Here is a 12199-nt window from a genome sequence, read left to right as displayed (position 1 = left end):
AGGGGTGGGCTCGGTGTCCCAGGGCTGTTACGTTCAGAGCCCATGTGGGCAAGCAGATGCTTGCCGCGGACGTTCCTATCCAAGAGGTCAGGAGCGGAGACCTCCGTCCGTACCTGAGATGTCGAAGTGCCGCCTATGTGAAGATTAAATCATGCTGTAATTTGCTTGAGCCGCGGTCCTCACAGTGTGCTTCCCTGAGTTCACGCTCGTGAGAAGTGTAGCTGGGGGCCCGACTCGGACCTGCTGCCCCAGGTGCTCTGTTGGGTGGGGGTGGGGGGGGTCGGCACTGTTGCCATGGCGCTGGGATTGGAGAAGCTCCACGCGGGGGCAGGAGCAGCCCAAGGCAGTAAAAACACCACAGGTGCCACGGGGGTCTGAGTCAAGGCCACTGAAGCCCACGGTTCTGTCCCCGCCGTTCTCCTTTTGTATTTACTCAGGGTTTCCGTCCAGGCGACATCCTGGAACGCTGGGGGTCCCGCCGCGCAGAGGACCTGGATGGAAACACCTGGACATCTCTGGCCGCGTGCCGGGTGGGCGTGGGCTGTGCCACTGACCAGGTGTCTTGTCCTTCCCCGCAGAAGTGCATCCGGTTTAACCCGGACGCCACCGTGTGGGTTGCGAAGCAGCGGATTCTGTGCTCCTTGACCCAGAGCTTGAAGGACGTCCTGAACTACGGGCTGTTCCAGCCAGCCAGCAACGGGCGGGACGGGAAATTCCTGGACGAGGAGCGGCTCCTGCGCGAGTACCCGCAGCCTGTGGGCAAGGGCGTCCCCTCCCTGGAGGTACTGCCTGCTGCCTCGTGGCCCGGTCACGGGGTGGGGGGCGGGGAGGACTTAACGGAACTCCAGATATGATTTGGATTGGGAAATGACCCCCACATGAAAAGTGAGCTTGGGGTCTTGAGGTGGCCCTTAGTTTTGGGAATTTCAGACACCTGCACGGTTTCCGACCCCTTTGGTTCCTTACTGTGGATTGGATGAATCTGTTGGGGAGAAATCTTGGAATGCGCACACGAGGGGTCTGACTCAGGCTCACGTCACCGGGACCTGCGGGTCTGGGGGTGCAGGATGGGGCTTGTGTCTGCCTCCCCGACTTGGTCTTCCTGCCCTGGGGTGTGGGGTGGCCAGGGGCCGTCCAGCTTTGACCCGAAGCATGACTTCCAGCTTCTTGCCGGGGAATGACCAGGGGGCCCGGACCTGCCGTGGCCGTGGGCCTGCCGTGTGACGGGTCAGTGTGCAAGCTGGGCACCCAGATGCACTTCCATGTACGTGTGACATCAGTCCCTGCTGCTCTGGCCCCCGGCTGGCTGCATCCCCAGGTTCACACACGGTCTTGCCCCGTGACGTATGAGACTGCCATGCGAGCGGCTTTTTTCATGTTGTATGGCGGGACTGGGAGCGGCGGGTTAGGACGCTCACCTCAGCCCCATCAGACAGGGAGACGCCGCACGTGCGGAAGCGTAGCGGGCCCTTCGGCACCCTCAGTGTGTTCTACAGCATTCACAGTGAGGAGATCATTCTGAGGTCAGGAGGTCACGAACTAAGGCTGGATCTCATCTGCACATTTCTAAGCCTGATAGTGACATTGAGGCTGAGGTTTGGGGATCCCCATGTAGACGGAGCAGTTGTCAGCCTGGAGGGAGGGGTTTTGGTGGAGGAAAAGATGGGGTGCCACTTGGTGTCCTGTGGCTCCCTGTTCTGACCTCAGTTTGCTCATCCATAAAACGGGTATCCATTAGAAAAAAAGCCCTTGTTGGGGGCCTAGGTACCAGACGCTTTCTAAGCATGTTCACCAGGCACAAGGTGTCAGGGTTCTCGTCTTATGGAGCTGACACTCGAGTGGGAGGTGACAGACTGGGAACAGTAAATGAACGGTTCATTTCAGGGACTGGTGATTTCTGTAATGACAGTGAAGCCCGGCGAGAAGACCGGGACGTCCAGAGCCTCCGCTTGATCCGGGAGGCTGTTGGAGGAGGCGACTCTGGCTGGTCCCCACTCACCCCTGAGAACCGAATGGGAGGGTGTGGGGATGCACAGTAACCTGGGCAGGGTGCTGCTGCTGTTTCTAGAAGGACAGGCACACGCATTCGCCCCCCCCCCCCCCGTGTCCTGTCTGGCCACTTGTGTCCCAGGAGCCGAGCTGAGAGATGTGCGGGGGAGCATCTCTGCTCCTGCGTGTGCATTGCCCCACGGGGGGCTTGGTCCAGTCCTGGGAGCTGTGCAGCCTGAGTCCTCCACCCAGCCTCTCTGGGCCTCGGGTTCCCAGCTTTGAAATCGGGGGAGCGTGAGTCGTGCCTGCTCAGGGGGCCTGAGGCTCCAGCCAGGTGCTCCATGCACGAGCTGGTGAGCTCCTTGCTGTGAGAGACCCGATGTACCTCCACGTAGCCAGCTCCCTGCGCCTCTGTCCCGCCAGGTGACCCTCGGTGCAGAGTGAGACGGGCCTGGCGCTCCACACATCAGGGGCGGGCACGGCCGTGAGCTCTTTGCCTCCGAGAATTTCCGTAGAATATGGTTGGCTGCTTAGGAAACATGGAGGAAACAGCAGGAAAGGGTTTGCCTTCCAGGGCCTGCATCCCTCTGCGGCCACGAGCTGGAAATGCTGGTGACTCTGGAAACAGACATCCTCCTCCGAGCACTTCCTGTCCTGCCAAGAGGCGGTAGCATTCCTAGTGTATTTTTTTTTAAATATTTTATTTAGTTATTCATGAGAGGCAGAGAGAGAGAGGGAGGCAGAGGGAGGGAAGAAGCAGACTCCCCGCTGAGCAGGGAGCCCGATGCAGGGCTCGGTCCCAGGACCCTGAGACCATGACCCAAGCCAAAGGCAGACGCTCAGTGTCTGAACCACCCAGGCGCCCCAGCCCTAGTGTATTTTTATAACCAGAAGTCCATGAGACTTGAACTCCATTAGACTTGTCAGCTAGTGAGTCCCCACCTCTCCCGACGTCACTACCAGGGACTCCTGAAATCTCGGAGGTCTGATGGGGGAAGACAAGGGGGACAAGGGGCTCCCTGCAGCCCAGGGCACTGGGCGCACAGACAGATCAGGAAGCTGAGTCTCAGATGGGGGGAGTGTCCGGCCAAAGCTGGTGGGACGCTGCCGAGGCTGGACTCGGAGCAGATGCCTCAGCTGGGAATCTTAGTGAGTGCAAATCCTGACACCCACCCCAGCCTTCAGTCGTGTCCCTCGAAGGGGTGGGGGCCCCTGGGCGGGGTATCAGTTGTAGGTGCTGGGGTTCAAGGCTGACTGACACCTGTAGGTTCCTCTTGGGCACTGACTGCCTCGGAGCAAAATGTGTAGTTTCGGGCTCAGAGGAGGCGCTGTGTTTGAGGGACTGAACGTCGCTGAGAGTCCCGGGCGGGGGTGGAGGCGGAGGCGGCAGCGGGGACGCTGGCTTCACCAGGCCGGCTTCGTAGGGGTGGGTGTGGAAGACTCGTCCTGGTTTGTTGACGGGGCCACGCGCACGGCTCTGAGGACCGCGATCAGGGCTCATGAGAGGAGCGCCGGCCGTGGCTTCTCCGTGGGAGGATTTGACTCCTCCGTCCCCTCAGGTTGCTCTGGTTTCTTTCCCTGGCTTTTCAGCCACGTGGCCGCGGGCCTTCACAGGTGCGATTCCTGCGCTGTCAGGGTCTGCAGTAGGAACACGGTGAGTTTACCTGACGTGGGAGGAGTTTGCTGTGGGCCCCCAGCCTTCCGCGAAGTCGCTGAGGACAAGGCCGTGTTTCCGTGGAGTACTCCGTGACGTAGTCACATGTCTTCTCTTTTCCTGTTTCCGTTTCTGTGCAGTTTCGATACAAGAAGCGCGTGTATAAGCAATCCAATCTGGACGAGAAGCAGTTGGCCAAGCTGCACACAAAGGTAGGCGGGGATGGCTGGCTTTCACACGCCAGCCTCATGTCTCGTATGTGGCGTTCTGTCTCTGCAGGTCAGGGGAGCTCCTTGGGCACCCTGCTCCTCTTCCTGGGGGGCACCCTCTCACCCCCGGGCACCTGCCATGTGCACATCGTGGTGGGCGGGCCCGGGATGTACAGGGGCACCGGGATGCCTCTCTCCATCACTCCCCCAGGCCCGCCTGGCTGCTCGGGGGCAGGGGTGCTCCGTGAAGCCGGTGGGGGCTCGGGCAGGGGTGCGTGAGGTTTCCTCGAGGGCGGGGCTCTGGAACAGGCTGGGTTCGGATATGTGCATGGTAGCGAAGGTGCACGCCTTGCCTGGGCATGGGTGTCCTCTTTGGGCGTGGCCCACGTGGGCCTGACTAAAGCACGTGAATGAACACGCACTCCCGGGTGCCCAGCAGAGCCCCCGGACTTGGCCATGCTCTCCTGGGTGACGAAAACATGCTGGGTGACAACTTGCCCGTGGACAGCCTCAGAGGGGACGCTGCTGTGTGCACGTCCCTGCCTGGGTATTTCTGGGAGGAGGGGAAGCCCTTCTCTCTGAGCCACCACTGCTGACAGACAGGACACATTAAACCAGAGCGATTAAAGAGCTGTTTACACAAACCGCAGGGAGGTGAGTCCCGCCCGTGGTCGTGGCCGGCAGCGGCGGGAAGGAGAGGGTTGAGGTCAAGAGCCATGGGCTGCGGTCCGTGAGCGTTGGCTTCCTGGCTGGACTTGCGGCAGGAACTCCTGCCCTTTGTCGGGGTCGCTGTGCGTGTCCACGGGCAGGAACTCCTGCCCTTTGTCGGGGTGCTGGGGCTGGAGCGTGGTCGCACCCAAGTTAGCGCCGAGGAGGATTCTCGAGGATGTGGCACACAGGGAAAGGCCGTGTCGGGAACTGCGTGGACACTGCCCATGGCTCACCCTGGTGCTGCCCAGGTGAGCTTACCTGGTGCTGTGAGCCCACAGCAGATGTTCGCAACCAGTGGGCTCCCCCGCCTTTTGTTCTGTCCCCCATTTGTATCACAACAGGTGCGTGGATCTTTATTGTGCTCAACGGGTTATGATGCACCATTATTTATTAATGTGCTCAAGTTGTCCAGAGGTGGCCGGTGGCGGCCCTTCTGCCTGGCTCCCTGCCCTCTGGTGTGTCCCCACCGTCCTCGGAGTACTGACAGCTTTGTGGCACAACTAATACCCCGGGTCCTCGTGCACATTCCCGCCCAGCCCTGGAATCCGCCTGGGGGGTGGTGTTTCAACCCCAGGGTCTGCAAGCTTCTAGTTTTTTTTTGATGACCTTTTAAAGTATAGATAAAAATGTTGTTTTTTGGATTTAAAAAAAATCAATTACTAAAATGTTTCCACAAGTGTGTCTTGTGTCTTTGGGTATTTGTTAATTTTGGCTTTGGAATGTAGGTAGAGTGTGCAGGTGGAGATCCAGCCTGTGTCAAGAGTTTGCTTCTTCAGATGGAGGCAGACGCGATACCATGGTTATCCTCAGGAGGCTGGGGCTGTCTGCTCCATGGCAGGAAATCATGATTTCTGTTACAGACAAGGCCGGGCTAAGCTGGGGAAACGTCCCTCCCCACCGGGGTTGACCCACGGATCGTTTTGACCCCATGGGAAGTGATTGTCTCTTCACCTTGAATTGCTTTGTGACCAGGCATCCCTGTTTCTGTCCACGTAGTCACAGGGTTCACCAGAAAGCGGATTAGCGGAGCGAGAGGCTCCCCTATCTGCTCTCCATTGCAGCTGCTGCTTAAGAGATTAGACTGCACAAATGTCAATCCTCGGGCCTCGCTCCCCGGAGATGGGAGTCTGAAGCTCTGGGGTGGACCCTGGACACTGTAGTTTATCAAAGTGGTCCAGGTGGCTCATCCTTTCAGAAGCGAAGGAACGTCCCGTGGCTCTTGGCACGGATGTGAAAGGCGAGAGAGTTCTAGAACCTTCATCCAGGACAGGCTGGTTACATTGTCCGGTGCTGTCGGACTCCACGCTTGGCGCTGGGGCTCCAGGTGCAGCGAGCCCCTGCCTGGCGGGTCTGCCGTGCCCCGTGCAGGGACGGCTCCCTCTCCAGACTGCAGTGCACCCTGTAAGGAGCCTTCCTGGGACCTGTAAAGGCATTTCTGTTTTTTTATTTTTCCCCTTAGACCAATCTGAAAAAGTTCATGGACCACATTCAGCACCGTTCGGTGGAGAAGATCGTCAAAATGCTGGAACGAGGCCTGGATCCGAATTTCCATGACCTGGACACTGGAGGTGGGTCCTGGGTGGGGGAGGACTCCGGTAAGCCTCGCGGAAGCGCGGGCGCAGTCCAAAAATGTGCTTCTGTTATCAGACCCCACACGTACGTGCAACACTTACCATTTTACTGGGTTTTTGAAAATACTTTTTTGCTCCCGTGTGAGTTCTGGATGAGAAGGGCTGAGGTGTGCAGCCAGCATGGTGCCTGGCACACAGTAGGTGCTCATGTACTGCTGTGGGGTAAGCGAAGGAATGAAGGATGGATGGTAAGGCGTGTGGCGCTGTTGTGTCCGCCGTGGGAGACGCGCTTACACGCGCACGTCTTGCTCCCCCTGCTGGAAACCCACCTCCTTACGCATGTGGGCTGCTCATCGTTCGTGGGTCAGAACAGCACAGAGCTTCCCGAACTCAGCGCCCGTGACTGTGGGGCTGGACAATTTCTTCTTCTTTAAACAATTCCAAATGAGCGTTGATTTTGATTTCATCTTCCCTCCCCCCTAGTTCTATTGAGATATAGCAGATCTGTAACACCGTGTTAGTTTCAGGCTGGGGCTCGGGATTGGATACTTGGATACTTGGTTACATTGTGCACTGAGGACCGCAAGTCTGGTTACATGGGTCAGCACAGAGTTACAGTTGTGATGAGAACTTCCAAGATCTGCTTTCTCAGCTGGGACTGGAAGTTTGTACCGTTGGCCACCTGCATGCTGACCCCACCCCGCCTCCAGCAGCCAGCAGTCTGCTCTGTGTTTTGGGGGTCGGTGCTTTTGGATTCGGTGTGTAAGCGGTATCACGTGGTGTCTGACTTAGTTCACTTCGCACGGTGCCCTCGAGGTCCATCCATGCTGTCCTAGTGGTGGAGGATCTCCTTCCTTTTTGTGGCGGGATCGTACTCCGTTGTGGGGCCGGATGGCTGTCTGTGGGGGGGCTGTGTCCTGGGTTGTAGGATGTTTACAGCCTTGCTGGCCTCCACCCCAGGCACTAGTCGCACCCCGAGCTGTGACAGCCAGACTGTGTGCTGACATTGCCCGGTGTCCCCTGGGGCAGAGCGCAGTCCCCGGCTGAGAGCCTGTGCAGTGGGACACGGCGAGCTGGGCTGGCCGAGAGGGCTCAGGTAGTCTTCATGGCACCTGGGGGCGTTTGTCCCCCTAGGTTGGTCACCCCAGGCTGGAGAGCGTTCCCCTTGGACTCAGTCCCTGTGGCGCCCACTCCCCCACTCCTGGTGACTGGCCAGCTCTGTGCCTGGACCACTGTCACCTACATGGGTTACCGAGCCCACGGCAGGTGCAGGTGTCAGCTCAAGAACGAAGCTTTCTCATCATCGCTAGGGGCTCCTCTGACCCCTGGAGCTGGGGCAGGACCCCACCTGTGCCCATCCAGCCGTGCCCGTGCCCGCCCAGCACACGCTGCGGTGCCGTGATCCGTGATCACCGCTCACGCGTGTGTCTCCGCAGTTTAACTTCTGACCACAGCTTCAGTGCCTGAGATGCGGGGAGATGGACATGTGGCAAGGGGGGACACGGAGGGCACACGTGGAGAGGTTGTGTGTCTGTGGTTTCCTCCTTGGGCCAGCCTTTTACCTGGGGACCCATTTGCCTCCCTCCCGAAGCCAACACCCCCAGAAGCCGTCACATGTCTGAGACAGCCATGAGTGTGGGACGGCAACCACAGGAGGTGAGCGCTCCCAGGTTGCAGTCCGGGGAGGTGCCCCGGCCGCGGAGGGTCGCGGGAGAACGGCAGTGTGAGGTGCTCCGCGATGACGGTACCTGAGGGCCGGGAACATCGAGGCATCCACCAGCAGTGTGTGTTTCGTGTCTCACACGTGGAGTGTCGTCCATCAGAAAGGTCCCGTCATGTTAGCAGCACAACGGGATCTCAAGGTGTTTTCTCCTTGTTTTGGACCCACAGGGACGACCCGTGGTTGGCTCTCATGGGCTGCGTCTAGACAACAGGTCATGTGACCGACCTGTCCGGAATCTCCTGGGATGGCCTGGGTTTTCACACTGAAAGTCCCACGTTCGGAAGTCTCCTTCCGAACAAACTGGCACAGTCGGTCACCCTAAGCGTGACCAGGACCCTTAATAATTGCAGCTGTGGTTACGTGAGGACCTGTTAGGGTCCAGTGATGTGTCAAGGGCCCGAGGTTGGGGAAGCGGCCCTTTCGGCTTGAGGGATACACAGGAGGTAAAGAAATCTCCATGGAACAACCTGTCAATGGGAACAAAGCAGCCTGTGATTACAGCTAACCATCTGGTGCCTAGTCTAGTGGAAATTTTAATAAGTAACGGCTAAAGTTGTATGAAGACATAAAGCCTCGCCCACTGGGGTCTCGAGGCACATCTCCTGCTTTGACTGGAACCTCTGGGACAAGACGCGTGGTGTTCTGAGCCCCGAGGAAGGAAATAAAACTAACAATCTGAGCAAAAATTAGTTTAATGCTTTTATTTCATGCTGTGTTCCCAAGCTTGCAAGAAGCCCAGGCACAACAAAGGCGGGGTGTTAATAAAGCCAGAAACATCTTTCAACTCTTAGCACGTATTGAGAAGTAAAAAACAGAATTTTCATTGATTGAGTGGATCTCACCGGGCACCTGTGATGTGTCTGGACTTCACTTAGGAGATCCAATTACGCAGTTAGTTTCCAGGGCGGTGGTAGCTCATCAGCTTGTCAGGCTGCTATTTGTCATCTGTGCCGAGACGTGCCCCGCGCCTCCACGTGTCACTGCAGCCCGGCTCCCGGGAGCCCCTCCTGGCTCCCACACGGCCCAATTAGAAGCTTCCATGGACACTCTGGATCCCCGTATACTGAAGCAGCGCCCCCTCCGAGCCTTGGCTTTGAGAACAGAAGGGGCTTCTTGGATGGGTAAACAGGAGAGGGGCAATTTGAGCAGACATGGTTCTGGAACCTCGTAAACATCAGTGTGCAGAGGGTGGGAGACAGACAGATGAGGTCTGCGGGAAGACTGTCCCCCCCCCGCCACGGAGGGGGTCCAGGTGCATTGGCCCGGTCAGACGCACTTCCTGATACAGAGAGGCTTGTCTGGAAATGGGAATAGAATATCCAATTATTTCAGGGTCATGTTTCAGTAAGGGTCTAGGTGACTCATTAAGGTGCACGTAGCCGAGGAAGATGCAGCACTGTCAAGCAAGTAAGGAATTGGGGTGAGCACAGGGGCGAGGGCCCGCAGGAGGGGCCCTGGGCTTTGGGACATCTGCCAGGGCTGGCCAGGGGCGGAGGAGGTCATTCTGGCACTCCTCACAGCGACCCATGTCACGACACGCACACATGGCCATACACATGGCCATGGGCAAAGGCCCTGTGGTCAGGAGCATCTCCTCAGGGGGCCAGCTGGGGACGGGTCAGCAGCAGCATTGTCCCATCACACCATCACCTGCAGCACGAGCCTTGTGAGCCTTTAATGCCTACACAAGAATAACAATGATGTTAGAGCAGTTTTTGATTTGCAGAATTGTTATGAAGATATTCCAGAATGTTCCACCTGCACCCTGTAGGCCATTTTCACTGATTCCTGCCTTACCAGAGTAGGGTACATTTTGTAATTAATGAACCAGTCCAGATAGGTTGCTATTAACTAAAGTGCATGCTTTCTTCATAGTTTATTAGTAGTTAATGTCCCTTTTCTGCCCCAGGAGCCCTCATGGCACACAGCTGTCTTGTCGCTGTAGAACCCTCTTCCTTGTGACAGTTTCTAGGGCTTTCCTTGTTTGTGCTGACCTTGGCCATTTTGGGAACTGGTCAGGCATTTTGTGGAATGTCCCCCTTATTGGGGTTTGTCTGGTGTGTGCATCGTGGTCAGACCGGGTTGTGGGTTTGGGGGGGAGGACCCCAGGGTGAAACGCCCTCCCACCCCATCACGTCCGGGCTCGTGCTCCACACCGGACTCGTCCCCATGACGGTGGCCTTGGTCACCTGGCTGGGGTGCACATCAGGTCCCAGCTGTACGGTCCCTCTCTTTTCCCCTTTACGGACTGTCATCTTTGGAAGGAAGCCACTAAGCACAGCCCACAGCCAACACACGGGGAGTTAAGTGCCATGTCCTCGAGGACAGAGTATCCACACATGTGACAGAATTCTGCATGGAGGTTTGCCTTTTCTCCCCCATTCATTTATTTACTCTAATACTCATTTACCCTCAGTTATTCCTATCCATGTGGACTGATGGGTATTCATGATCTGGGTCAGGACCCCATGCTTCATTTCATTGCTCCCACTGCTCCAGCTCTGGCCACTGGGAGCTCTTTCGGCTGGCTCCTGAGTCCCTTGGACAGACCCCAACAGTGTGGGTCATTAGTTTTTGACCCCTTGCTTACTTTCTGGTACTAGAAGGTGACCCAGGTTCATCCTGTGTATTTCTTGCCCAGACCTAGACCCCGCCAGTTGTCCAGGAGCCTGGTTCCTCTTACTGGAGAATGGTCGTAGGAACCAAGATCTGGGTGCTGGGTGTGCTCATTGCTGTTGGGTTGCACTCGCTTCCGGAGCAACAAACCGTGTGTGTGTGTGTGTGTGTGTACTGACTTGTGAATATGTGTGTATCTACAAATGCTTCTGTGTGTAACCATCTGTATCTGTATTCAGCTCAACGTGAGTGCATACTGAGGTCTCCAGTCTGATCCACGGCCACATGGATCCATGCAGTCCCTTCCCTGGCTAATCCATCACCTCCCCACCGATAGTGAGACACCTGGCTGCCACTCTCTGCCATCTGTTTATCTAGTTGTTCAATCCCAGGACCCGTGAATAGTGGTTTCACAGTTGTTGACCTGCACCACATGTCAGAGGCCACTTTCTGAGCTGATAAGAGCACAGCGCTTACCTGGGTTTGCTTTGCCTTTCGTCTTGCAGACCACGCCCGTCCGGAAGGCACTTAATTCCCCTCACCTGCCCCCTGCTCCCTCCAGTGAGGCTGTTTCTTACATTTGTAATACAGTTCCAGTCTTGTCACATTCTGCATTCCAAACCAGGATCCCACAGTCTTCTCAATGAATTTTTAAAACTTCATTTAAAAATGTGCATGCATTGAGTTTCACTCTGTGTGCTGTGGAGTTTATGATTTTGACAGATGTTTGATTCCTGTGTTCACTGCACAGGGTCATAGAGAATCGCTTCATCACCTAAAACAATCTTCGGTGCTTTTTACCCATTCCACCCTGCCCGTCTCTGCAACCCCTGGGACCACTGATCTGTTTACTTCCTGCATAGTTTTGTCTTTTCTGGAATGTCAGATAATTGGAATCAAGCAGTGTGGCTTTTTCAGGCTGGCTTCTTTTTCTTTCTTTCTTTTTTTTTTTTTTAAGACTTTATTTATTTGAGAGAGAGAGAGCATGAGTTGGGGAGGAGCAGAGCGAGAGGGACAAGTAGAGTCTATGCTGAGCGTGGAGCCCTATGTGGGGCTCGATCTCACAACCCTGAGATCATGACAGGAGCCGAAATCAAGAGTCGGCTGCGTAACTGCCTGAGACCCAGGCACCCCTGGACTGGCTTCTTTGATTTAGCAGGATGTATTCAAGATTTAGCCATATTTTCTTGTGGCTTGATAGCGCTTTCTTTTTCTCATTAATAGTAGTCCACTATATGGATGCTCCAGGTTTGTGTACCCGTCCCTGTGGAAGGAGATCTTGGCTGCTTCCAGTTTGGGGCTATTATGAATAAAGCTGCTGTAAACTTTTGTGGGCAGGTTGAGGTGTGGATGTAAGTTTTCACATCAGCTGGGTGAATACCAAGGAGGACAGTTGCTGGAAGATGCGCTAAAACATTTTTGTGGTTTTGTAAGAATCCGCCACAGTGCCCTCCGAAGCCGTGCACCGTTTTGCGTTCCTGCGAGCAGCGGATGGGGGCTCCTAGTGCTGGATGGGTGCTGTCAGCGTCCTGCATTGTATCTGTTCTAGTAGGTTTGTGGTGTTCTCTGCTCGTTCTGAGGCTTGCGTTTTTGCTTGCTCAAAAGGTCCCATCCCTTTCCAGTTCCTGATCTGGTAGGTCCTGTGTGTCTGCGTCAGACCGCGTGAATCCCCATGAGTCTCCCTCAGAAGAGAACCCCCGGCTGCCCACCCCCGTCCGGGAACAAG

General features: G+C 56.3%; 1 protein-coding gene across 1 annotated transcript in view; it reads left to right on the top strand.

The window, feature by feature from the left end:
- The first annotated feature begins 294 nt into the window (after positions 1-294).
- LOC123326203 (SH3 and multiple ankyrin repeat domains protein 3-like) overlaps positions 295-12199 on the top strand; it is a 38809-nt gene continuing 26904 nt past the window's right edge. The window contains exons 1-4 of the mRNA XM_044919542.1: positions 295-361; positions 451-782; positions 3784-3855; positions 6023-6131. Coding sequence (XP_044775477.1) covers positions 295-361; positions 451-782; positions 3784-3855; positions 6023-6131 — 580 coding nt within the window. The remainder of the gene's footprint in view (positions 362-450; positions 783-3783; positions 3856-6022; positions 6132-12199) is intronic.

The sequence above is a fragment of the Neomonachus schauinslandi genome, chromosome 11, assembly GCF_002201575.2.
Source record: "Neomonachus schauinslandi chromosome 11, ASM220157v2, whole genome shotgun sequence".
NCBI classification, from domain to species: domain Eukaryota; kingdom Metazoa; phylum Chordata; class Mammalia; order Carnivora; family Phocidae; genus Neomonachus; species Neomonachus schauinslandi.
The sequence above is the reverse complement of the archived record's forward strand: the minus strand, read 5'-3'. Positions and strand labels throughout refer to the sequence as shown.